The 26,883-nt window shown below is 33.9% G+C and overlaps 1 protein-coding gene across 1 annotated transcript; it reads left to right on the forward strand.

The window, feature by feature from the left end:
- Positions 1 to 9,974: 9,974 nt before the first annotated feature.
- Positions 9,975 to 11,197, forward strand: LOC113711806 (uncharacterized). The gene is made up of 2 exons (XM_027235015.2): positions 9,975 to 10,491; positions 10,772 to 11,197. Exons 1-2 carry the CDS (start codon positions 10,072 to 10,074, stop codon positions 10,952 to 10,954), a joined length of 603 nt encoding a protein of 200 aa, XP_027090816.1. The 5' UTR covers positions 9,975 to 10,071; the 3' UTR covers positions 10,955 to 11,197.
- Positions 11,198 to 26,883: the final 15,686 nt, after the last annotated feature.

The following is a 26,883-nucleotide window of genomic DNA, read 5'->3' on the forward strand; positions in this document are numbered from 1 at the left end:
TAAAATTGGCATTAGTAACTTTCCTTGATATTTTTGGGGGCCATTTTTTGTGGAGAATCGCCATTTTCATTTTGCAAGTGTTAAAATTTATGAATTAGTCTTTGTGGAGAATCACCATTAACTTGATAAGTTAAAGGAAATAATACCAAGTTATAGATAATTTCATGAATAAAAGGACAATATTATTATTGCACTCATATTTTTTTAGGTATTCCTATCCTTAATTAGTTTTTGTAGGGGATGAAGTGTATACATTTAAGATTGAGTGGCGGGGGATGGGGTAAACGTGACTACCTGAAGTTCACGGGGAAAAGTGTTGTTAACCTTAAAGAAATCTTTTCAGTTTTTCTCATACTATGAGTTGATAAATTCACTAGCCTTAAACTGGCTTCAACAAACATATGGATTACCATTTTTTAAATTTTATATATAAAAATATATTATAATGATTTGACATATATGAAATGTAAAACGGTATTTGAAAAATATAATTACGAAAAAAGTAAAAATCCTTCTTCCAAAAACCTCAATTCAAACGAGACCTTAAATTTCTGCAAAGAAGAATCTTCCACCGGCAGGATGCCCTTGAAAGTTGAAACTTGAGATGATCATTGTAGCCCTGGCCTAATCTTTTTCTTAAATATCTATTTCCTAATATAGCAGTCTTTGCCGACAGTTGGAATTGGCACTTGTGGCCCCAAATTTAACTACGTGCGCTTATTTGGTTTTGTACACACAGACAGACAAGGGGTCCAAACAGTTATCAGAAAACCGTTCGAAACGATTTTGTATAAAATATAAAAGATGTAACTTTGTACGCACATAGTGTAATTCACTTTCAACAATGTGTAATTAAAGAATAAAATTTTGTGAATCTCACACATGATGCGAAAAACGATGTACAAGATGAAACCTGTACCTTATATTTATTTATTTTTTGACCAAATCTTGGTCATAAATCTTTAGAAACAGTTGCTTCCTGCAACCATTCCTGCCCTCCTCCCACACACACACACACACACACAGATTTATATATATATATATATATATATATATATATATATATATATATATATATATATATATATATATATATATATATATATATTAGTTGGTTTTGGAATATAAATAATAATGGTCTGTAAGAATGCAAGTTGGCCTTTTAATATTCTCCAGAACGAATGCCACTGGATCGAACACGCATGCTCCTTTGCAGATTGTGCGAATAGTGATGTCAGATTGTCTTAAAACCACTTTTAGTACACACAACGAAACAGGATGTGATCCAGTTTAACTAGCAGAGACATTAACCAGATGATCTTAAAATTCTTGGCTCAACAAAGACAAATAATAACTTGTCTTCTAGAAAAATCAAAAACCATACCCAACGAGTATTATGTAATATATGCAAGTTTGCTCCTAAACAACGTAATTAGACACTTGTTCTAAAGCTCTGTAAGAAAGTGCTTGTTAATCAGCCACCTCAGTTTCTAAGAGGAAGAATTATGTGGAATTATCTATGACCCGTCTAACAATCAATTAAAATGCAATTAGATATAACCAGGAATTTAGTGTCATCTATACCTAATTGAGTTTACTTTTCATGGAAAAACAGTTTACAGACAAGTCTATGATTTTACATGCATAATTTTGTACAAAAAAAGAAAATCATTCTCAATTCATAACAGATTCACGACGCAGAAGTCAATCCAATTCTGCAATTTACGTTTTTCTTCGACAAGGTATTTAATATATCAATGCACAGTACTAATAATTTATTCTTTACTGCAATTGTTGATTCATTAGAATTGCATTGTTATACACACCTTTTCTTCGTTAATTTCTATCTTTTCAATCTGTTGTCGGTTTCTTTACACTGGGTTACTTACTTTCATATTAGCATTCCTTGATGATGTATCTATTTGGATGCTCAGGCTTAATGTTCCCCTCCAACATTTTCAAAATTAATAAAATTTGGGACTGATATTACTTCCCTTATACAGAATTTTCTCAAAAAAAAAAAAAACTTTCTTATTAACAACTCTTCATTTTGTGCTCTTTGCTGCTTTAGTTGTGAACTTCTACCTTGTGCTTTATTAAATTGCTTTATTTTTCGAACATGCTAGCTACTATCCTACCTCCTAATTGAAAAAAGAAAATTCTATGATTTAAAAAAAAAAAAAAAAACTGGGATGAATCTCAGTAGTAAAGAAAATAACAAATGAATAACATGGTTGTAAAGAAAATCTGTGCTACTATGCCAAAAGCAATATTTGTGGGAAGTTGTGTACAATCTCAACTAAGTAATACATTTTCACACAAAAAGCAATATTTGTGCACAAGAATTGAAGAAAATGACTTTTCATAGAGTCATTTTGTACATAGTCAAAGGTTTTCCACTATTTGCTTTTGTGCACCCATATTCCTACATGTCTATGTATCGTCATTGATGTTTTGGCCCCCCATACTCCTAAGTGACTGAAGTTCTTGACAATTTTCTTGTAAGCAAACATAAAAATGTATTCATTTATCCTTAGTCATTGTGGCTTCTCATAGACCACACCCTTTCTCCTTTTTTTCATAGGTATTTACCCTATGAAAGCACATTGTGAACATGGGTTTTATTCTATCTTATGAATTATTTAGTTGTTTTAGATTTTTTACCTCCTAACTGAACTATAAAGCTAAATCTCCAATAAACTTGGAGACTTGTGTTCATTAACAACTTTAATTTAGACTAAAATTTGCAAATTGTTAAGGATTTGCATAGTCAATCTAGCTGCAAGATTTCACGAATAGTTCTCAAGTGAACGTACAGGTTGCAGGTCACCATGACAATTTTGATAGTCTTTCTCAATTACCCCATTTTGTTCACTACTAATTAAAATATCAGCAGGGAAAAGACGAAGCAGAAGAAGAGACAGATAATGAAGAGCAGCAGGACAAAAAAGGAGGAGATAATGTGAGCCCCAATATTAGCTTAACTTATTTATTTTTTTTATTGCTTCATATATATATATATATATATATATATATATATATATATATATAATAAAACGTTTGTTGCCTCAGGAAAGAAAATTCAAAGATTAACGTTATTTCTTTCCAGCATTTTAAGACTTTTCTTAAACAGCCAAGTATATATCCATCTAGCTACGTCGCTAATATGGTCTATTGATGCATTATCAATTATGAGGAGAAAAAGCTTAAAATCAGAATCAAAATCCTTCACTGATTTACTAGTAAATAATGTCTTCTAGTTACAGCAAGAACTCATATTTTCCACATATTCTCGTGTCTTCCAGGAGGTTTTTTCATCTGGGGTGATCAATTCTTCAGCAGATTCCCAAACGTATGAAAATACTGGTGGACTTTCTGGACTTGACGACTTCGCATATACCGAAACAACTCTGCACCAGACAAAGGTGATTCTACCTAAATTGAAAGCATACGTTCCTCAGAAATTGTTCCTTGAGTTTAAACCAAACATTTGTTCCAAAGACGACCTTGTGATAAAAGTCATCATGTCTATTTAAAACTTTCTTCTTCTCTTTTGTGAATTCTCTAAAAAATGGAAAATTTTCAGGATTTTTCAAATTAATTAATCCCACAATTATTGAATTTTCGTCATCCTACTTGATGTTCCTGTTTTAATTTATACAAGTGTTATTTGGTAACCTCTGTAACTCTGTTTGGATCTATTTTGAAATCTATTTCATACCCCGTCTTAATATGATTAGATTTAGTCACTTGCTGATATTTCAATTCCTGTCATTTCCATAATATAAATCATGATAATTTCAACTTCCTCCCGGACTATCTTCCCTAACACATATTCCAATTCTTGCTAATTTCTTTTCATCAATTGAATTTTCACCAAATTTTTGCAGTAGAAGGACGAAACAAGTATAGCAGAAGGAAACTAAAAATGTACTTAGAGGACAAGGCCGCACTAGTCTGTCAAGTTTCTTGAGTAATAGGTGTGGACTTGGCAAGTAATATGGTATCGACTATTGTATTGCCAAGATATGTAACCAGGATGATGATATGATCTAATTATAGCTGTCAAACAAACCCATTTAAATAAATTTATCCATACCCGTCCATGAATAGATGGGTATGGGTATCTTAAATTTTTGCATATGGGTATAAATGGGTTATCCAATAATACCCATTTATTAAATGGGTATTATTGGGTAACCCATCAAACCTAATTAACCCATTTAAAATTGTCTTCCCCTAAACCTCCTCTCTCCCCCCACCCATTTTTTTTTCAAATTTTTCATTTTATCATGATGTTAACTACTTTTGTTTCATTATTATTATTATTTGTTGGTTTTATCTTATCATTTTATTTTCTATTAGTTTGTTAACTTGTTCATTTTTCAACATTACCAATTTATGACAAGTTTTAGTCTCTTTTCTTACTTTTCCAAAATGAAATTTTAAATTTACACACGAAAAAATGCTAGAGATTCAAAATTTTTGGATTAAGTTTTTATGTTAACTTTTATAGTACTTAGTTCAAATTTATATATTCTTATTGTTTAATTATTAAATAGTATGTAATTTTGCGACATAGAGTACGGATGGGAAAAATTGATAATTAGGCTTATTGAGCATTATAAGTAAATATTTAAAACTAATGATGGGTGCAAAGGATGGTATAAATTAATAACTTAGTTTGCAAAAATGAATTTAAATGAATTTACAAAAATTTAAAATAAATGAGTTATAAATGGGTAATTGGGTTACCCAATTCATTTTTTGACTTACCCATTTATACCCATCTAATTAGATGGGTATAAATGGGTTGACTCACTTATACCCATTACCCATTACCCATTTTACCCAACCCAAATCCGACCAAATCACCCATTTTGACACCTCTAGATCTAATGCTTTTATTTCTTGTCATGAATAATTATCTCTTCTACTTCTAGTAAGTTTGTAGTGCTCTGAGTCTTGGTAAGTTATGTACCTCGGATTCAAAGCAAATGGCTACTTTTGAATAAAAGTTGTAATTTCTCAAAATTGGCATTACTAACTTTCCTTGATATTTTTTAGACCATTTTTTGTGGAGAATCACCATTTTCATTTGCATGTGTTAAAATTTAAAAATTCACAAATTTGCCTTGCATAAAGTAAGAATTAAGACTTTTTATCCCACATCTAAAAGGGAATCTCATAATATGTTTGCACAAACTGCTATTCTTATAAACACAGTTTGGGCGGGGTTGGTTGGACCTGTTGAACCAAGAACTGGCTAAGCATCTGGTCCAAGCCTCCCCAAATATTCGCTCACCAAAAATTCGGTTGAATTTGATCAAAATTCAGGTTCAATCAGAAACCCATTAAACCAGTGAGAACCGGGTTTTTTCATTTTTCTTTTTTGAGTCATTTTTTTTTTGCTGCTGACTTTATGTTTTTTTACTTTTTTTATTTTCCTGAATTCTATTGAAGAAAAAAAATGAAATCAACCATAATTCATCTATCAAGCAAGATCTACTACAAATCTAACATCAAAATTCAAAAATCAATAGAAAAAAGTAAGAGAGAGAGATAGAGGATAAAAAGAAAAAAAGAAAATGTTAATTATAGAGGATAAAAAGAAAAAAGAAAATGTTAATTTAAGCTTTGAATAAAAACTTGAAAAACATGAGAATGTAAATAATAAGATGATATGATGTTTTTCTTTTGATGAAGGAAGAAAACAAGACAAAGATTAAAAAAAGAGAGGAAAAGGAGAAACAAAAAGACTCAGAAGAGGAATGATACAGAAAACCGAGAAAGACGGGAAGTCCAATACAATAGCAACTCTTTCAAACAAGTAAATGAAGCGAATGTTTAATAAACTTTTCTATTATTCTGTTTTGACCTCTAAATATTTTAAACAATTATAATTACTCTTATAAGCTTTTTTAGATTTTCAATTGTAGCTTCAATATCTTTACTTCTTCAAATCAATGTTTTTAAAATCAAATGGTTGAGTGACCCAACTGAGTGACCGATTTCGATTTTTGCTAGTCCAACCAGCCGGATCACCGGTTCAATGTTTTTCTTTTTTTTTTTGTATGAACTTTTATTTTAAAATTTATATATGATAATTTAAACAATTCACGTGCTGACCAACTTAAAGTCAAGCCCAATAGTTCCAAAAGAATGAACATTCCTCATTGGAATTGTCAATTTTCTAATTGGATCTAACCAAAAAAGCATTCCAATTAAACCCAAAGCAATAAAAAATTGTGTCTTTCCACACCAGTTGTTGGAAAAATAAAAATTAAGAGATTCACTAGAAAGAGTATTAGAAGAGAAAAAGAATTGCTGCGCCAAAAGAAATCAAGCTTTGCTCCACAAACACAATGAACAAAAACTGAACATTAAAGCTTATTAGAATAGGATGATTGATATATCTTAGTGTTGAAGAAAACAAGAAAATCATCAGAATTCCATATCAAAAAATTATTGAAAACCCTTAAAATTAAAGTAGAGTTTAGATATAAAAGAGTTTGGATCTATGAAGTTTATAAGTAGGGGGAGCTTGGATCTATGGACTTCTGGATTTGGAGATAAAAGAAGAGAGCGTGGCTACAATGGTGTTTGGTGGAGAGGTGAAGTTGCTTGATCTTTCGATATTAGTGTCGGCAGCAAAGGTGTAAATTAACTAAGTTACTTGATGTGAACACAATAATAGCTCAGTCAAAAGTTTGATTCGTACTCAGTGTTGATCGGGTTTGAATCACTTGATAAAATAATCAAGTCGAGTTTGAGTAGAAAAAACAAAAACTTGAGCACTCATCAAGCCTTATTGAGCAATGTCATTGTAATAAATTTCTTGATTATTTATTATAAAATTATAAAATTTACTGAAAAAACCAAACTTGAAAACTCAAGCTCGAACTTAAGTACTTTTACATGAGTAGAGTTCGAGTAGTACATTATTTAAGTTCGACTCGACTCGATAGCAACTCTAGAGAGTAAGTTGTAGTACTTGACAATTGACATAAGAAGAGGCGAAAAAGGTTTGAGGGTTTATTTGATTATTAATTTTTTGTTTGTAGACTAAAAGTTGGCGGTGAAGTTTTAATGTGAGATGAAGTAGAAAGTCTGATAGGTAGGCAGAAGGTCACGTGAATTAATGGGAATTGGGGGTCTTGGGATAAATTAAACATTTAGATTTGTAAAGAAAGTCAAAACCCAGCTTGATCAATTAATCACGTTTTCGCGGTTTTAACGGTCTTGATCAGTTTTATATCATTTTTCAATTTTAGTATTTAATCGGATCGATATCATGGCCGATTCTCGATTCAATCAGTCGAATTGACCAATCCAGTCTGGGTTACGAAACACTGCTTCAAGTATGTCTTACGAATTTAGTTCTAAACTTGTCAATTTGTATTTACAGCTTCTAAACATTAAACTTGAGTTAGGTTTAAAGGGTATTGAATTGTAGAATATTTGGAATAAAGTTTAATATATATTTATATAAAATTATTATATATTTATAATATCATGATAATATTATCTGGTTCTTAGATGAGTCCGAATCTGATCGAACACATTGACTCTTGACTATTAAACTCGGCCAAATCATGGCCCAGTCCGAATTTCAAATTATAGACAAATTCACGTACAGTTTTTTGGGTTTATGTTAATTTAGAAATCACAACCAAGAAAAATCCTAACAAGAGCAACAGATAGAGACAATCTCAATTCCTGTTCATAATTGAAGGGACCTCCTCGACTTGCCATTTAGATCAGTTGTGTAGATTCCTGTTAATGAAGGGATTTTTAGGTAATATTGTTGTATAAAATATCGGATATAGTATTCACTTGAATCTTCTAAGTTCTAAATGTCTAACTGCCAAACCTAAACTATTCAAACCTCGCCTTTATGAACATTAACTAGGAGTGGACAAAAAAGGACTGTCGGTGAATTAACATCCCAGCTTTCAAAATTCATCTTCCACCCCAAAAGTTTCACTAAATTGTGAGCGACACGCACATTGTTTGATATAGACTGATAGCCTGCAATACGAATTTTAATGCGTATTTGATAAAATGCGTAGTGTGTATTTTAGATTTAGTTAAACTCTCTTAGATGATTACTCAGTTAGCTAATGCTTGGAAGAAGGTGAATGTGCCTATAATATCACAAAACATGATAAGAGTGGCAAAACTAAGATCCATAGCTCCTTAAGTTTAATTTCATGAAAATTATTTGTTAATTATTGTGAATTAAATTTGTCTTCATATTTATGTAAGATTAATTCAAAAACTAAAATGTTTTTTCACCACTAACCCTTACCGGAGGTTTTTTCTTTTCTTAAGGTATTGACCCCAACCAGTTTATTGGAAACTGCTTGTACAATAGGGTTTTGAATGTGCAGAACCTGACCTCCGCAACAATCTTTAACTGCTGGAGGTGAAGATTGGTTTTAAGCTATGTCTCTCTTGTATGTAAAGCATCAAATTACTAACCCCTTTTCAAGAACATAAACACTGAAACAACTTCTCAACATCTTAATGGATGCATTTCCTGGTTTCCCATGTTAAGCCCTAGTTTCAAGTAGATTAATGACTCCAACTGGTGCCGGTCATATTCAGGTTTCGCTACCCACCGACCCACGTCTGAGTGTCCATATAGAAATAACCTTGGAATAAATGAGGGTTACCGAGGATAATTTCTTATTCCCTCAAACACAACGTCATTTGAATCACATTCCTCGGAAAAGGCAAAAGCATGAATTAGTGTCTCGGAGCAAGCAAACTGCAACAACAATCTTTGATGTTGCTTTTTTTTTTTTTTTTTTTTTTGGGTTAAATTACTTGATTTCTTTCAAGTACTTCTACTTTCCATAATTATTCGCATTGGGAATTACTGAAATGGTGTTTTCACTGTAAAATGTACGATCTCTCTCTCTCTGAGAAAAAAAAATGTATAGTCTCATTTGCTTCTTGATATAACTTAGGACTAGTGTGCATGATTTTATTAAAAACCAGTTACAAATTGGACTCTTTAGGTGATCAGATTTTGACCATGATTTTCCACAGAGGAAGTCCGTGATGCTGAAGCTATTTACTGGTCCAATGAAGAACTAATAAACCAATGAAGAACATACATGTGATTGCCAATCCAATGCACAAGTTGAAGATATTAGTTCAGCTTTAACACTAAGGACGCGCAATTCTTTCAGCCAGTATGCAAGCATGCAACACTGAAACCATTGAAATGCTTGATTGAGACAGCAAAATATGACTACGCAAGTGATATAATAATTTAATCCCCATTTATAATTTTCATTGCGTGGTCGTCTTCAGAAAGCGACCATAATTGTCTCTAGCTAGTCATCATAAAAGTTACAAAGAGGGGAAAAAAAAAAGATGAACATGCTTTTCCTTCTTTGTTTGTTTGGGAATCAAAAAAGATTAGTAGATGGTAAAAATGATGAACTTCATAAAGATATTAAAGGCTATAAAAGTAAGAGTAGAAAAGAATCTATCAATCTTTATTTCTTTGCGTGGCTTGCAAAATATCCCCTTGCGATTAACCCTTACTTCTTGATGGAATCTCATATATATCCTGCAACCTGTAAGATCCTTTATTGCCATGTCATAGTAAAGAATTTGATCCCACTATTCTCATGCCTTAAATCTTACTTCTTGCTTCCCTCCTTTCTCTATTTCTCAATGATTTTTTTGGTAAAAATGAAAAGGAAAAGAGGTGCTTATTCTAAAGGAAGAAAACAAAAGGCATATTCCGCGAGAATTCTATCCCATTTGGATTGATTTCAACTGTAATGCCCCCTCCTTTACTCAATGTCGGCAAAGGAACATGATATGAGTATTAGGAAAATCATGACTTTTTGTCAAAACAATTAATTATGCACCCCACTAGAGATCAACTCCACCTCCAAGATTTCGACACATTAGCATACATTCGCCTATAAAAACCACAGCCCACTGTCCATTCAAATTGCACTAATAACACTGTTATTTTTCCACACTCTAAAATTTCAATCAACCTTCTTTAGCATTCCATATTTTCTTTATCCTTAATTCATCATCATGGCTGAAGAGAAGCACCACCATGGCTTCTTCCACCACAAGAAGGATGAAGACCAAGATCGGCCAGGCTACGGTGGTGATGCACCCTATGACTCCACCACCGGTGGTGGCTATAACCAGTATTCTAGTGATACCACTGACACTGGATACAACAAGTACTCTGGTGACACCACCACTGGTGGTGGCTACAACGAGTACTCCTCCGGCGGTGATACCGGATATGGAAACAAGTACTCTGGTGATAAGACCACCACGGGTACCGCCTATGGTGGTGGTGGTGGCTATGGTAGTGGCTATGGTGGTGCTGAAACTGTGGGTGATGACTCTGAAAAGCCTGATTATGAGAAAGAAAAGAAGCACCACAAAAATCTTGAGCACCTTGGTGAAGCTGGTGCTCTTGCTGCTGGTGCCTATGCCTTGGTAAGTTTCTTTGCTTTTTAGTTTGTCCAACATTCAATTTTCTTATAATGACTGTTCATGTTATATAATTTTTTGGGGTCATTTCTAGGGGGTTTTATACGTATCTTTTAATTTATTTTACCTTTCTTTAGCATACTTGAAAAAGGGTAGTCAAATTATGGAGGGTTTTATTCTTACAAAGTGATAGTTTTATGCCTAGATATCGTTGATTTTTGTTTCTTTTTTCTCGTTTGATTAATTTCTTGTTTCTTTTTTTTTTTCAATGTCAATTATGTACCAGTATGAGAAGCATGAGGCAAAGAAGGACCCCGAGCATGCTCACAGGCACAAGATAGGAGAAGAGATTGGAGCGGTAGCCGCACTTGGAGCTGGTGGATTTGCATTCCATGAGCATCACGAGAAGAAGGAAGCTAAAGAAGATGAGGAAGAGGCCGAGGGGAAAAAGAAGCATCACTTTTTCTAATTCCCGTGATCACATATATATCAATATATATATCTGTATATGTACCTTTAATTTATGTAATCTTCTCGTGAGATTTCCTTTGCTTTGCAGTTGTGGCAACTGCCTAAATAATCTCGTGTGTGTGTAAGACTTTCGAGTTTGCTCCATCCTTGTTGTGTACCTTGAATATGTGACTGGTGCTGCTATTTATTACGCGCACTATTGTCAATAACATATTAGCCTGTTTTTGAGTCTTTGAAACTATATCATAGTTTGTTGCTTGTGTATGATGTGTTTGAGGCCTTCCCCTACATGAATCTTTTAAAAGTCAAACGCTTGTACCGTAGGGATTATCTCTTGGGATTTACATAATTTAATCAATTGTTAATTCACGTTTAGCGTTCAATCTGGGGTACCATTTGTCATCTTCACGGTAAATGCTGGCTAGCCAATTGCGGAGTGGACAATTGTTCAAACCATCTAAGTGGTAACCCCCCACCACCACCACCCCCAAAAAAAATAAAAAACTCTTTGCAATGTGACTACGTTTGCAAACTTTGGATATCAACTATCAAGGACTTAAAAGAAGAAGAAAACAATATAACTCGAAAAACACACACAATCTCAAATATAATTTATAAAAATAAAAAACTTAAAAATTACCAAATACTATCATATTTTCTTCTTCTGCCCACTACCACCACCTAAGAACCATACACCACCATTCACCGCCGCCACCACCTCTCCTCTCCTCCTCCACCTCACCGCCACCATCGCCTCTCCCCTTCTCTCTCCTCCCTATTCCTCTCCCTTCCTTTCCTTCCTCCTTCCTCTTCCTTCTCTCCCCTCTTGTTCCCTCCCCTTCCCTGCAACCCCTTCCTCCTCCCTTCCCCCATGGTCTGGTGGCGGGCTGCGATTAGATTTGGTCACGAACAGGGGAAATGGGAGGGAAAAGGGTTGCCAGAGAAGGAAAGAAAGAGGGAGGACAGAGAAAGGGGGAAAGAGGTGGGTGGGGTTTTTTATTTTAAAAGATACCCTAAAGAATTTTAAATTCTAAAAATATCTCAAAATGCATCCTCAAACACACTTTCAAGAACACTCTAAAAATATCTAACCATCTATATTAAAAGTTTTTCACATATATCACTGTAATAAAATTTTTTAAAAACACATTAAAAATACCTAAGTCATACAAAGCCATACAATAATTCAATACTGTTGTACTTTTGAAAAGGTTGAATCTTTTGTTTGTGTACGTCTGTTTGTTATAGTAAATTTCATACAACACCACCAAACCTGCAGCAAATGCAAGACCATGGACAAAGTATGCATCATCATCATAGCTTCTGGTAATCCGGTCCCTGTACCAGGTACGATTATTTATCTTGCCTCAGAAATAAGGACGTCGAGTTAAATTGCTGAAAGTAAATTAATAAAATAGATAAAGATATAAAGATATTTTCTTTCATTGTTATACCAACCCCAGATGGCCAAGGCTAACCTAAAATTCCACCATTGTAGGAGCCACTCGTAGGCATATCTAAAGAAAGTTGATTGGACCAGCTGGTGCATTGACGCTCACACTTCATAATATATATCTCTCTATTCTTTTTCATTTTCGGAAGAACAAGTCAACTCAGAGTTATGTGTAGGAAAATGAAAGTTCTTATCCAGGGTCGTACATATGAGACCTAGGAGGTAATAAAATATTAGTTTTAAGAGCCTCTAACTAAGGTCCAATCAGCTTTCAGGTTCCGGTATGCAAAAGAATTTTGCTATCAAAAAATTTTTAAGTTTTTTGTGATCATATTTTACAATCACTTTTTTATCTCATATATATTAAATTATTATAATATATTTTCTATAAAAACTCCAGAAAATTACAATTCAAACACAATATTCTGTGACACCTCTTTCCGTTATCCTCTCAGCTTTTGATCACATTGTAAACAAATATGAGATTGCTTTAAAAAAAAAATCGAGCATAGTATTACTATTTACTTCGTCATGTTGGTAATTTGAACAGGACCCTTTGAGATGTTACGATATCTAAATCTAGCTAGCAAAACTCGTACAAACTTCGGCCTGTTTCTCAGAGAAAACTGGAATGTTCACATTCACATGAATTATTGTAGATACTTTACGAAATAGTCTAAACTTCAGCATCAAATTGAATTCAGTATGGCAGGTTTTTTCAAAAGCAAGGAACTTTGCATCTTTTTTTCTTTTTAATCCTTCGATTCCTTCTCGCGCTTTTTCCTTTCTCAACTGTCAAGAATAAGATTTAAACCCTGAACCTAACAACGAGGAAAACTTTGCATCTTATCAAGCCTGATTGGTGAATTTTTGAAATTTTTCAAGGGTCCTTAATAGGAAATATAACTCAATTAATAACTGTAGGTTGAGATTCCAATATCGAGCATTCGCTCTTTTTCTATCATTATTCATGTCTCTTTTGACGTGACACTCAACGCTCCAAAATGGTAATTAAATTGTTCAACAACATATCCAAAACGTAGCCAACTAAAGAATTGAACCCCCAAAGACAAAAAAAAACAGGGGTTTGCAAATCCCATTGGGCAACAACCATTCTAGCATATTAGATCAAAATTGCAGGTAAAGAAAAATACTCGAAATTTTTCCTTTCTTTTTTTTTTTTCTCTACCCATTTTTTGTCGATAGTAACATGGACAATGATTCATGATGACTAACATGATTAATGTCCATTATGCAAAGCCAAGAATCCTCCCACCACTTGCCACTATTGCCCATGTGTTGCTCATATGAAAATCCAAATGTCGCATATATTGTCGCTTCTAAAAAATCTATAACGCGTTGGCCATTGTGAATGCGACGTCAAAATCTGCATCTTCAATTAACTAAGAAATTAAATCTTCTGCTGTGCCCGAAAGGGAATTTGGATGCCCAACACCGCAGAAATGGGATATCCTTTTCGGGTCACCACGTTTCAAGAATCTTTTCTAGTTGCAAGAAATAGTTAAGGGGGTCACTTAGTCTGAGGAATTATAAAGTTAGGTATTATAATATTGGAGTGGCTATTATTTGGCCGTCTAGTAATTTTTTGTCATAATTTAAAACTCTACCTTAAAAAAAAAAAAAAAAAAGACACTCTACTAATAGAGTACGTGTTTTTCAAGTAAAATAGAAAGAAATGCCAAGAACACATGTGTTGCTTGCTATTTATCACTTTTTAAGCAATTAAACTCACAGCTGTTATACAATCTGTTTTGTCTAAAATTTAGAAGAGTATCTATATTGAATTTTTATGCAACCTTTTCTTATTGTTCTTGATAAACTAATTGATTCAGATTCATTCTTGGTAGCAAAATGGCTACTAAAGCCTTCGATATGTAACATACATGGGCAATGTTTTGAAACCGAGTCCAGCTCATCCGGTCGAACCGATTGAACCATTGATGGATAGTTTTCTGGGTTGGATTGAGGTTGAAATCCAATTAATCAAAGAATCGCTTTATTTTAAAAAAAAAAATCAGTTGAACTGTCTGGTTCAACCAATGAATCAGCAAACCGGAATAGTTTTCACGAAACCGTCTAGATCTTGATTTCAATTAAAGAAACAAGGCCCCACTCCTGATGCGCATGGTGCAACTTTCATCTACTGTTCTAATATTTTTTATTTAATCCTTATATTTTATTTAGATTACAAAGCTACCCCAAATATTTGCAATATCTATTTTTGTGGCATTTTTGACCTTTTAAAAATTATAGTTTAGCTCTAAATTGTTTAAAACTTCAAAATTTCTTACTAAATTTTATATTTCTATCTAAAAATCATTTTTACAATTCTACTGTATACATTGAAGTTTAATTTTTGTGTAAACTTTTCAATTTTTATTCATAAATTCACAAACTTTTTATTTTTAATATTATTAAAATATCATGTTCTATCAGAGTTAGTTTTATTTTTTTAGTTCGTAATGATCTATATAATAATGAAAATAACATATTAATTAATTATGACACATCACAGGTCAATAACGACTCGATTACGATTGGCCCAACTGTTGAACTAGAAACCCTTAACCCAGCAAGATTTCTGGTTCACCGAACGGTCCGGGTTCTCGAAACCTTATACATAGGTAGTAATTGATTTTTAGGAATTTAAGTACCCTTTGTCTCCTAAAGCATAAATTTCAAGACTTTTAGTACTCAACCGAAAGTCTACTAGTGAATTCAATTGTGATAACATCTGATTACGTGGTATATCATTTTCTCAACACTTATTCGTGAGCCATGACAAAAGATCTTGCATGTGGGGCATTGAAGCAACTCGTTAAGCAACTAAGATCAAAAGGGTCACAATCAGAAGAAGCAGGATGACCCCGCTACAGCTACTACCCTGACGGACCTGGCATCTTTAACAGTGTGTTAATGGTGGCCTAACAATGAAGTTGGCCGACACAATAAAATACAAGCGTGCCCCGTGTGGCCTCTGTGTGAAGCAAGAGCTTGTTCCCACGTTATCTGAAATTGGATATACAATCACTCGATTCTATGAATTTTGACAGCATTTTGGATTAGATTCCAAGATGACCGCGTAAGAATTTGATGGTCCATATGACTGACTTTTAGTTATTATGTAGAGGGGCTTTCTTTTCTTTAGGATATGCATAATTAACCCCATGAAAATCTGTATTTGAAGTATAAGAAAAGAAAAGGTAATATTACAATCGTTTTCATCAAAAAAGTTACTCAAAAAGAGAACCGAAAGTTAACAAAAATAAAGGAATTTGATAAACATGCATATTTAAATGTTTGTCGTCCAAAATTACTTTACTAAAAAAAATATATGATGTGTAAAACACTCATCAATCCATGGACTAGCAATATTGCAATTGTATCTCAAACCTGTCACATGTGAGATAAAATTTTCCAAGGCCATGTTGGAAAATCAACTCCTAAAAGCTTTGGGCGAATAGATATTCTTTTATAAATTTACATAGCCAAAAACTTTTGATTATCAAGCCTTGCATTTGTATTGTAACGAGAAGTTGGGCTCAGACTTTCTTTTTTTTAAAAAAATTCCATGTTGGGTGATTTGTTTCAAATTTCTTCGTTGAACGACAAAAAAGATTATCTAATGAATGCAATGTTTCTTAGAAAAGTTTTTGGATTTGTCTTGACATTTCCTTTTTCTTTTTTACAGAACTCTTTCAGATATTGTATTATTTAAATAAGTCATTCACTCAATAGTTTTTTTCCCCAAAAACTCTCACAGTCTCACTATATGGAACCCTTTTCTAAAACCTATCATAATTTGGTAATTTCCTCTGTTCAAGTTGACTAAAGATGTGACTATCGGATTGGGCCAAGACATTGAATTAATTATTATTGGACATCTTCATTAGAAGTAACCCAATCGCAAGCACCATTACAATGTATTCCACCAATGACTAGCTGGGTGCACCCAAAAAATTGAAAAAGACATAAAGCCAATTACCGTATGAGGTGGGATACAATTTGACAGGCCCAATATGAATCCCTTAATTTGACCGTCTTATAGACCACCCAAACTAAGATGGAAGCCCAAGCTAGACTCACTAAACAAATTTATGGTGGATCGGCAAATTTAACCAACCGCATCGGGCCCAAACAATGTCAATCCCAATGTTGGGATTTTTTTAAAAAAAATTTCCCAGCCACGGAGGAGTGAGGTTTAAAAAATAAAAGAGAGTAGGGGAATTTGAACCCAAACATCCTGAGACCTCGACTTCAGCCATTAGATCAAAGCCAATTGGGTATGCAACGGCCTCATTTCTTTTGTAATTTGTACATGCATGTACATGATAAATGCAATTGAGAGAACACGCACCTGAGTATTGATCCTTACTCTTATAATGTTATTAGGTATAGTTATTTTTTTCTTTTTTAGGAATATCATTAGGTATAGTTCTTTTTTCAAAGTTTTTAGGAATATATGCTCGGATTTTAATCATAGAGTTCATGCGTATATGTTTATTTTGAAATTCAACTTTTGTACACATGTCATGAATCTAACAGTAATAGCATATACACTATCAGTATATATAAGATCTACTCTTAGAGTATTGAATTCAGAAATAAATTCTCAGATATAGAGAATTTATACAGCATAAACTAATTTTTATATGAAGTATTTTATAGCTTAGATTTTGATTTTTGCAACGAACATCTTAAATCTAGAGACCATAGTATCTGTAATCTACCTAAAAATCATATAATTATACTTGTGCAATAATTTCTTTCACAATTTATAATATGTAAATGATGGGTCCAAAAATTCCTTACTACGTGAACTAGAGACTAAAGTATTGCTGCATGGGAAGACAAAACAATTTTTGAAATTTAATAACACATGCAAACATCATAATTGTTACTTTTTATTTTTTAAGATTTTAAAAAACACGCTTGTCGAAAAAATAATAGGGGATAGATGCTTGTGAGACCTTGGTCAAGTGGGAATTAGAGAACTATATGTGAATTTGTTGTCACATTTGTGAGTTTATTTCTAGTATTATTGATTTCTAATTCTCACCTTTTATTGGTGAGTTGGTTGATTGTATTACTCCAATTCTTTGAAATCTTATAAAAATAATTGAAATAAAAATAGGAAGTAGATATAGCTAAAATTTGGAGACAAGGGAAATATAATAACTTATGTTTAGAAGAGTTGACGCTTAATTAAGAATTGCCTCTAACTATCAAAATCTCAACAAAAATGCTCCAATATGGTCATGGTAACGAAATAGGTTATATCTAATATTATAGGTTATCACACTTTTAACAATCATTTGATTACTTGTTGAATCCATCCACTCAAATAGGTGGATACGTCTACAATTTTGGAATTCTGTTGCTAGTTTTGGACCGATCCACTTAAATAGTATTGTTTTCTTTTTTCGTCTCAAAATTCACCATTTAATAGATAGCTTGATTACTTCGTAGAATATGGCTTTGGATAAAAACCATCCACAGCTGGAGATGTCTACAGTTTTGGAATTCTTTTGCTAGAACTCTTCACAGGCAGAAGCCTAAGACATGCAAGTTTCACGGAAGGATTAAGCTTAAAGAAGTGGGTAGACATCAATTTTCACACAAACATTGAGGAAGTGTTGGACCCGGAATTACACGAGGAAGGTGATTCCATTGACCAAGAAATCCAAGGTGATTGCCTGATAAAAGTCATGGGGATAGGCCTGTCTTGTGCTGCAGATTCTCCTGATAACCGCATAACCATGAGAGTTGCTCTGCACAGACTGAAAGCCATAAGAGATGCTCTTCTCATGCCTGATGGGCATAAGAATTTCAAGTCCTTAATGCACTATTAAGTCCAACAACATCATTGTCTTCCTGGAGCTCGTTATGGCAATGAATATATATAGCGTGATAGGGAGAAAGGATAATGCAGTTGGCCTAAATATTGCTTTGTATGTAGTAGTACTTAATCTTGAAAATGAGAATATGCTGCTAATTTTCAGTTCCATTCTAACTTCGAAGTTGGCCTCGTACATGTTTCTTTAGTTCTCCTGTTAATCGTTTCAGAAAGAAGAAGAAAAAACAAGCATTATAATTGCACTGTTGTTCTGAACCAACCAAGAAAAATCAAGCAAGAGGAAGGGGAACAAGTATAATCCCAAAATACCCTCTACAAGACAATGAAAAAACACCAATTCTGAGGCAATGAAAAAGTCAACAATTACCTTTGATCACTAACTTAGTAATATATAGGGTTAAAAACAAAAAATTCTCCTGTAGTATATCTAATACATAGAAAACGTGGTTTCAAAACATACAAAACGACACCTCATGTTTTGAACTAAATTGTAAACTAACAGAATTCATTAAACTTAACGAAAATGACGGTCTCGACTGTTAAACTTACCGGATTTCGTTAAGTTTACCGTTAATTTTACCAGATTCCGTTATCATTAGTATTCAAAGTAGTCAAAGTATGAACCTTTACTGTTAACTTTATTTTTTTATATGCCTAGTGAACCAATAAGCTATAATCCGTCTTAACAATCAGCTGCATTCAGATAGGACTTACCGGCACTAACGGTCCCCGACGCAACCAATAGTACAGCATGATATATATTCTTATATCTTTTTGCTTGCTTGAAATCTGGAACAGCCATTAATTCTTTGCCTCCGCGCCAAGCAGTCCCCCTCCCATACTTTTGTAAAATATTTCCAAAGCTGAAACACCGTTACATATCTCAAATTAGCCAGAACCGGTCGGTCTTTCAACGTCCAATATGCCTCATTTCTAGAAATCATCATACATCCAAATACTGTATATTTTCGAAAATTTGGATCTAGTGCCTCCCTATCCTGATCTCTATAATAGTCGTAACTTAGATACGCATTTTGAAAATATACTCCATTCCTTTGAACGTATTCGAACACATTTTCTAAACTATTTGCGTAACTCTCTTCATGCATCTCCTTTTCTTCGGCATCTCCGACGCCTTATCTACGAGCTATTGCTTCAACAGCGGCACTAAAATTTTATTCACGTGTTCCTCTTGTTCCATATAATAATAAGTTGCGATTATGTCAATGATTGAAAACACCCAACAAGTGTCAATCACGCCCTGATTAGCGACTGGCGTTAAACAATCTGGAAACTATCGGAGTATGCTATTCTCAACATCAGCCTGCAAAAAAAATGCGAAAAAACAAGTTGGAAATCGCTTGAGAATGCTATTCTCAACATTGCAGGGTGCTTGCGAGCAAGTTCGAAACTTATTGAGGGTTAAGAAAATCATTTACTATTGCAGGGTGCTTGCGAGCTTATTGAGCGATTTTTGCATCCCTGAGGATGTTAAGCTAATGAGCGATGCGGTTGGAAATTATGATGCGGTTGGAGATGTTGGGGGTGTTAATGATCCGGGTATCTCTTTACAACCTCAACTTATTACTGGCTTCTAGTAGCATGATTTTGAGCATTTTTAAATTAAATATAGATCTTCAACTTTTAGTGTTGGTATTGTTTTTCTCTATGGATTACTATACTTATTATCATTAGTGTTCAAAGTAGTCAAAGTATGAATTTTTACTGTTAATTTTATTTTCTTATATGCCTAGTAAACCAATAGGTTATAATCCGTCGTAACAATCAGCTGCATTCAGATAGGACCTAACAAACTATCAGGTTCTATGCAGTCTTTTTACTAAGCCAGAGGTGATGTTTGAGAGTTTGCCATCTTATTTTACATCTTGATAATGTATGGGGAATGATTTTATAAACGTTTCGCTGAAAACTGCTTAATAATCATGGACAATGCAATAGTGAATGCATAGCATGAGATTTCTTGGCATTTTTTGATACTTGTGCTTAATTATTTTTCAAATAAGCTGCAAAATTATCATGCTTAATGTTGGATTTTTCTCCTTTTTCATTTTTGTAGCATCTTTATTTTGTCCTTTTTCATGATAGGATTGTTCACTCAATATATTTCTTGTATCTGCAAAACAATCATATGACAGCATCCCAAATTTTAGTGTTTCAGATGCTTTAAATCTCACTGGCATGGGAAGAAATGAGTGTATCGACATTATGAATAAGTGCAGATCTAAGGTAATTTCTGGTAATAGTTCATACCTAATTTTATACTTTGTGTTATGATCTTATGTTCATGTTAGCACAGAAAACTGAATGATCAATGTCATGCCATGGAGCAGAAAGCATTGATGTGACTGCATGAAATAAATTACTATTATGAATTGTTGGGACTTTGTTTTCTGTCTCTTATAGCACAGACAGTTTTCAAGCAGCTTGTCCTCTGAGTAAAACATGATTTTTGTCAAGTTAAGAAATTTTTTCATTCAAGATATTGATGTTTGTCAAGGTACAATTCAGTTTTTTATGCAGCTAAAGAGAATTTTTAACTCGCTTACTACTGTGTTGGGAATTGTAAAGATGGAATATGAGAAATTGACAAAATGAAGAACTTTCTTATTTGATTATTCTCCTAAATATAATTTATATAAAACATGAGAATTGAGACCATTGTTCTATAAATGAATTAAGATTCTATTTCCCAACTTAACTTTTCTATCTCCTCAAACTGGAAGCATTCCCGGATCATTAACACCCCCATCATCTCCAATCGCATCATCATTTCCAACCACATCATCATTCCCAATCGCATCCCCCATTAGGTTAACATTCTCAGGGATGCAAAAATCGCTTAATAACCTCGCAAGCACCTTGCAATATAACCGAAACTTATTGCAGGGTGCTTGCGAACTTATTAATCGATGCTTATTGCAGAGTGCTTGCAAGTTTATTAAGCGATTTTTGCATCCCTGAAGATATTAAACTACTGGGGGATGCGATTTGGAATGATGATGCAGTTGGAAATGATGATGCGGTTGGGGATGATGGGGATTTTAATGATCCGGGTATTTCTTTCCAACCTCAACTTATTACTGGCTTCTAGTAGCATATTTTTGAGCATTTTTAAATTAAATATAGATGTTAAACATTTAGTGTTGGTATTGTTTTTCTCTATGGACTACTATACTTATTATCATTAGTATTCAAAGTATGAACATTTACTGTTAACTTTATTTTCTTATATGCCTAGTGAACCAATAGGTTATAATCCATAGTAACAATCAGTTGCATTCAAATAGGACTTACCGACACCAACGGTTCCTGATACAACCAATAATACAGCATGATATGTATTCTTATATCTTTTTTCTTGCTTGAAGTCTGGAATAACCATTAATTCTTTGCCTCCTTGCTAAGCAGTCCCTCTCTTATACTGTTGTAAAATATTTTCAAAATTGAAACACCGTTGCATATCTCAAATTAAGCAGGACCGATCGGTCTTTCAACGTCCAATATGCCTCGTCCCTAGAAATCATCCTACATCCAAACACCGTATATTTTTGACAATTTGGATCTAGTGCCTCCCTATCCCAATCCCTATAATAGTCGTAACTTAGATACGCATTTTGGAAATATACTCCATTCCTTTAAACGTATTCCAACACATTTTCTAAACTATTTGCGTAACTCTTTGCATGCATCTCCCATTTCATTTTCTTCGACATCTCTAGTACCTTATCTACGAGCTATTGCCTCGACAGCGGCACTAAAATTTTGTTCAAGTGCTCCTCCTATTTCATATAATAATAAGTCGAGATTATGTCAATGATTGGAAATGTTTAACAAGAGTCAATCACACCCTGATCAGCGACTGGAGTTAAACAATCTGAAAACTGTCGGAGCATGCTATTCTCAACATTAGCCTACAAAAAAAATGTGAAAAACAAGTTAAAAATCGCTTGAGAATGCTATTCTCAACATTGCAGGGTACTTGCGAGCAAGTTCGAAACTTATTGAGAGTTAAAAAAATCGTTTACAATTGCAGGGTGCTGGCGAGTTTATTGAGCGATTTTTGCATTTCTGAGGATGTTAAGCTAATGGGGGATGCGTTTGAAAATGATGATACAGAGGGGAATGATGATACGGTTGGGGATGATGGGGGTTTTAATGATCCGGGTATCTCTTTCCAACCACAGATTATTACTGGCATCTAGTAGCATGTTTTGAGCATTTTTTAATTAAAATATAAATGTTCAATTTCTAGTGTTGGTATTATTTTCCTCTATAGACTACTATACTTATTATCATTAGTATTCAAAATAATCAAAACATGAATCTTTACTATTAACTTTATTTTTTTATATGTCCAGTGAACCAATAAGTTATAATCCGCCGTAACAATCAGCTGCATTCAGATAGGGCTTACTGGCACTAACGGTCCCCTACGCAACCAATAGTACAACATGATACGTATTCTTATATCTTTTTGCTTGTTTGAAGTCTGAAACAACCATTAATTCTATGTCTCCTTGCCAAGCAGTCCCCCTCTCATACTTTTGTAAAATATTTTCAAAAGTGAAACACCGTTGCATATCTCAAATTAGGCAGGACCGATCGGTCTTTCAACGTCCAATATGCCTCGTCCCTAGAAATCATCCTAAATCCAAACACCGTATATTTTCGATAATTTAGATCTAGTGCCTCTCTATCCCGATCCCGATAATGGCCGTAACTTAGATACGCATTTTGGGAATATATTCCATTCCTTTAAACGTATTCGAACACATTTTCTAAACTGTTTGCGTAACTCTCTGCATGCATCTCCCATTTCTTCTTTTTCGACATCTCCGATACCTTATTTATGAGCTATTGCCTCGACAGCGGCACTAAAATTTTGTTCACGTGTTCCTCCTGTTTCATATAATAATAGGTTGGGATTATGTCAATGATTGGAAACGCTCAACAAGAGTCAATCACACCCTGATCAGCGACTGAAGTTAAACAATCTGGAAACTGTCGGAGCATGTTATTCTCAACATTAGCCTGTAAAAAAAATATGAAAAAACAAGTTAAAAATCGCTTGAGAATGCTATTCTCAACATTGCAGGGTGCTTGCGAGCAAATTTGAAACTTATTGAGAATTCAAAAAATCGTTCATTATGGCAGGGTGCTGGTGAACTTATTGAGCGAGTTTTACATCTTTAAGGATGTTAAGCTAATGGGGGATGTGTTTGAGAATGACGATACGGATGGGAATGATGATACGGTTAGGGATGATGGGGGTTTTAATGATCCGGGTATCTCTTTCCAACCACAGATTATTACTGGCTTCCAGTAGCATGCTTTTGAGCATTTTTAAATTAAATATAAATGTTCAACTTCTAGTGTTGGTATTATTTTTCCTCTATGGACTACTATACTTATTATCATTAGTGTTCAAAGTAATCAAAACATGAATCTTTACTGTTAACTTTATTTTTTTATATGTCCAGTGGACCAATAAGTTATAATCCTTCGTAACAATCAGTTGTATTCAAATAGGACTTACCGGCACTAACGGTCCCTACACAACCAATAGTACAACATGATATGTATTCTTATATCTTTTTGCTTGCTTGAAGTCTGAAACAACTATTAATTCTTTGTCTCCTTGCCAAGCAGTCCCCTTCCCATATTATTGTCAAATATTTTCAAAGCTGAAACACCGTTGCATATCTCAAATTAGTCAGGACCGGTCTGTCTTTCAACGTCTAATATGTCTCGTCCGTAGAAATCATTCTATATCCGAATACCGTATATTTTTTATAATTTGGATCTAGTGCCTCCCTATCCCGATCCCTATAATAGCTATAATTTAGATACGCATTTTGAGAATATACTCCATTCCTTTGAACGTATGCGAACACATTTTCTAAACTATTTGCATAACTCTCTTCATGCATCTCTCATTTTCTCTTTTTCGGCATTTTCGGTGCCTTATATATGAGCTGTTACCTCGATAGCGGCACTAAAATTTTGTTCACGTGTTTCTCCTGTTTCATATAATAATAAGCTGCGATTATGTCAATGTTTGGAAACGCCCAACAAGAGTCAACCACGCCCTGATCAGTGACTGGCATTAAACAATCTGAAAACAGCAGGAGTATGTTATTCTCAACATCAGCCTGCAAAAAAAATACGAAAAAAAAATTAATAATCGCTTGAAAATGCTATTATCAACATTGCAGGGTGCTTGCGAGCAAGTTCAAAACTTATTGAGAGTTAAAAAAATCGTTCACTATTGCAGGATGCTTGCGAACTTATTGAGTAATTTTTGCATCCCTGAGCATGTTAAGCTAATCGGGGATGCGGTTGGGAATGATGATGCGGGTGGGAATGATGATACTGTTGGGGATGATGGGGGTGTTAATGATCCGAATATCTCTTTCCAACCTCAGCTTATTACTGGTTTCTAGTAGCATGGTTTTGAGCATTTTTAAATTAAATATAGATGTTCAACTTTTAGTGTTGGTGTTGTTTTTCTCTAAGGACTACTATACTTATTATCATTAGTGTTCAAAGTAATCAAAACATGAATCTTTACTGTTAACTTTATTTTTTTATATGTCCAGTGGACCAATAAGATATAATCCTTCGTAACAATCAGTTGCATTCAGATAGGACTTACCGGCACTAACGGTCCCCTACGCAACCAATAGTACAACATGATATGTATTCTTATATCTTTTTGCTTGCTTGAAGTCTGAAACAACTATTAATTCTTTGTGTCCTTGCCAAGCAGTCCCCTTCCCATACTATTGTAAAATATTTTCAAAGCTGAAACACCGTTGCATATCTCAAATTAGTCAGGACCGGTCTGTCTTTCAACGTCTAATATGTCTCGTCCGTAGAAATCATCCTATATCCGAATACCGTATATTTTTTATAATTTGGATCTAGTGCCTCCCTATCCCGATCCCTATAATAGCTATAATTTGGATACGTATTTTGGTAATATACTCCATTCCTTTGAACGTATGCGAACACATTTTCTAAACTATTTGCATAACTCTCTTCATGCATCTCTCATTTTCTCTTTTTCGGCATTTTCGGTGCCTTATCTATGAGTTGTTACCTCGATAGCGGCACTAAAATTTTGTTCACGTGTTTCTCCTGTTTCATATAATAATAAGCTGCGATTACGTCAATGATTGGAAACGCCCAACAAGAATCAACCACGCCCTGATCAGTGACTGGCATTAAACAATCTGAAAACAGCAGGAGTATGCTATTCTCAACATCAGCCTGCAAAAAAAATACGAAAAAAAAATTAATAATCGCTTGAAAATGCTATTATCAACATTGCAGGGTGCTTGCGAGCAAGTTCAAAACTTATTGAGAGTTAAAAAAATCGTTCACTATTGCAGGATGCTTGCGAACTTATTGAGTAATTTTTGCATCCCTGAGCATGTTAAGCTAATCGGGGATGCGGTTTGGAATGATGATGCGGGTGGGAATGATGATGCTGTTGGGGATGATGGGGGTGTTAATGATCCGAATATCTCTTTCCAACCTCAGCTTATTACTGGCTTCTAGTAGCATGATTTTGAGCATTTTTAAATTAAATATAGATGTTCAACTTTTAGTGTTGGTATTATTTTCTCTATGGATTACTATACTTATTATCATTAGTGTTCAAAGTAGTCAAAGTATGAATTTTTACTGTTAATTTTATTTTCTTATATGCCTAGTAAATCAATAGGTTATAATCCGTCGTAATAATCAGTTGCATTCAGATAGGACCTAACAAACTATCAGGTTCTATGTAGTCTTTTCTCTAAGCTAGAGGTGATGTTTTAGAGTTTACCATCTTATTCTACATCTTAATATTATTTTAACGCCTGACTATGATCTTTTGTGTTGCCCGGTAATGTATGGAAAATGATTTTATACATGTTTAGCTGAAGACTGCTTAATAATCATGGGCAATGCAATGGTGAATGCATAACATGAGATTTCTTGGCATTCTTTGATACTTGTGCTTAATTATTTTTCAAATAAGCTGCAAAATTATCATGCTTGATGTCTGATTTTTTCCCTTTTTCGCTTCTGATACATCTTTATTTTGTTCTTTTTCATGATAGGATTGTTCACTCAATATCTTTCTCGTATCTGCATAACAATCATCTGACAGCATTCCAAATTTTAGTGTTTCAGATACCTCAAGTCTCACTGGCATGGGAAGAAATGAGTGTATCGACATTATTAATGAGTGCAGATTTAAGGTAATTTCTGGTAATAGTTCATACCTAATTTTATACTTTGTGTTATGATCTTCTGTTCATGTTAGCACATAAAACTGAATGATCAATGTCATGCCTAGGAGCAGATAGCATTGACGTGACTGCATGAAATAATTTACTATTATGAATTGTTTGGATTTTGTTTCCTATCTCTTATAGTACAAATGGTTTTCAAGCAGCTTGTCCCCTGAGTAAAACATGATTTTTTGTCAAGTTGATAAATTTTTTCATTCAAGATATTGATGTTTGTCACGGTACAATTTAGTTTTTTTATGCAGCTAAAGAGAATTTTTAACTTGCTTACT

Source organism: Coffea arabica, chromosome 10e, assembly GCF_036785885.1.
Source record: "Coffea arabica cultivar ET-39 chromosome 10e, Coffea Arabica ET-39 HiFi, whole genome shotgun sequence".
Classification (NCBI taxonomy): domain Eukaryota; kingdom Viridiplantae; phylum Streptophyta; class Magnoliopsida; order Gentianales; family Rubiaceae; genus Coffea; species Coffea arabica.

What these genes read in the sequence shown, in the direction of transcription:
- LOC113711806 (XM_027235015.2), top strand. Translation starts at nt 10,072, where the DNA reads ATGGCTGAAGAGAAGCACCACCATGGCTTCTTCCACCACAAGAAGGAT. An exon ending in CTGCTGGTGCCTATGCCTTG is followed by an intron (nt 10,492 to 10,771) that starts GTAAGTTTCTTT and finishes ATTATGTACCAG; the next exon opens with TATGAGAAGCATGAGGCAAA.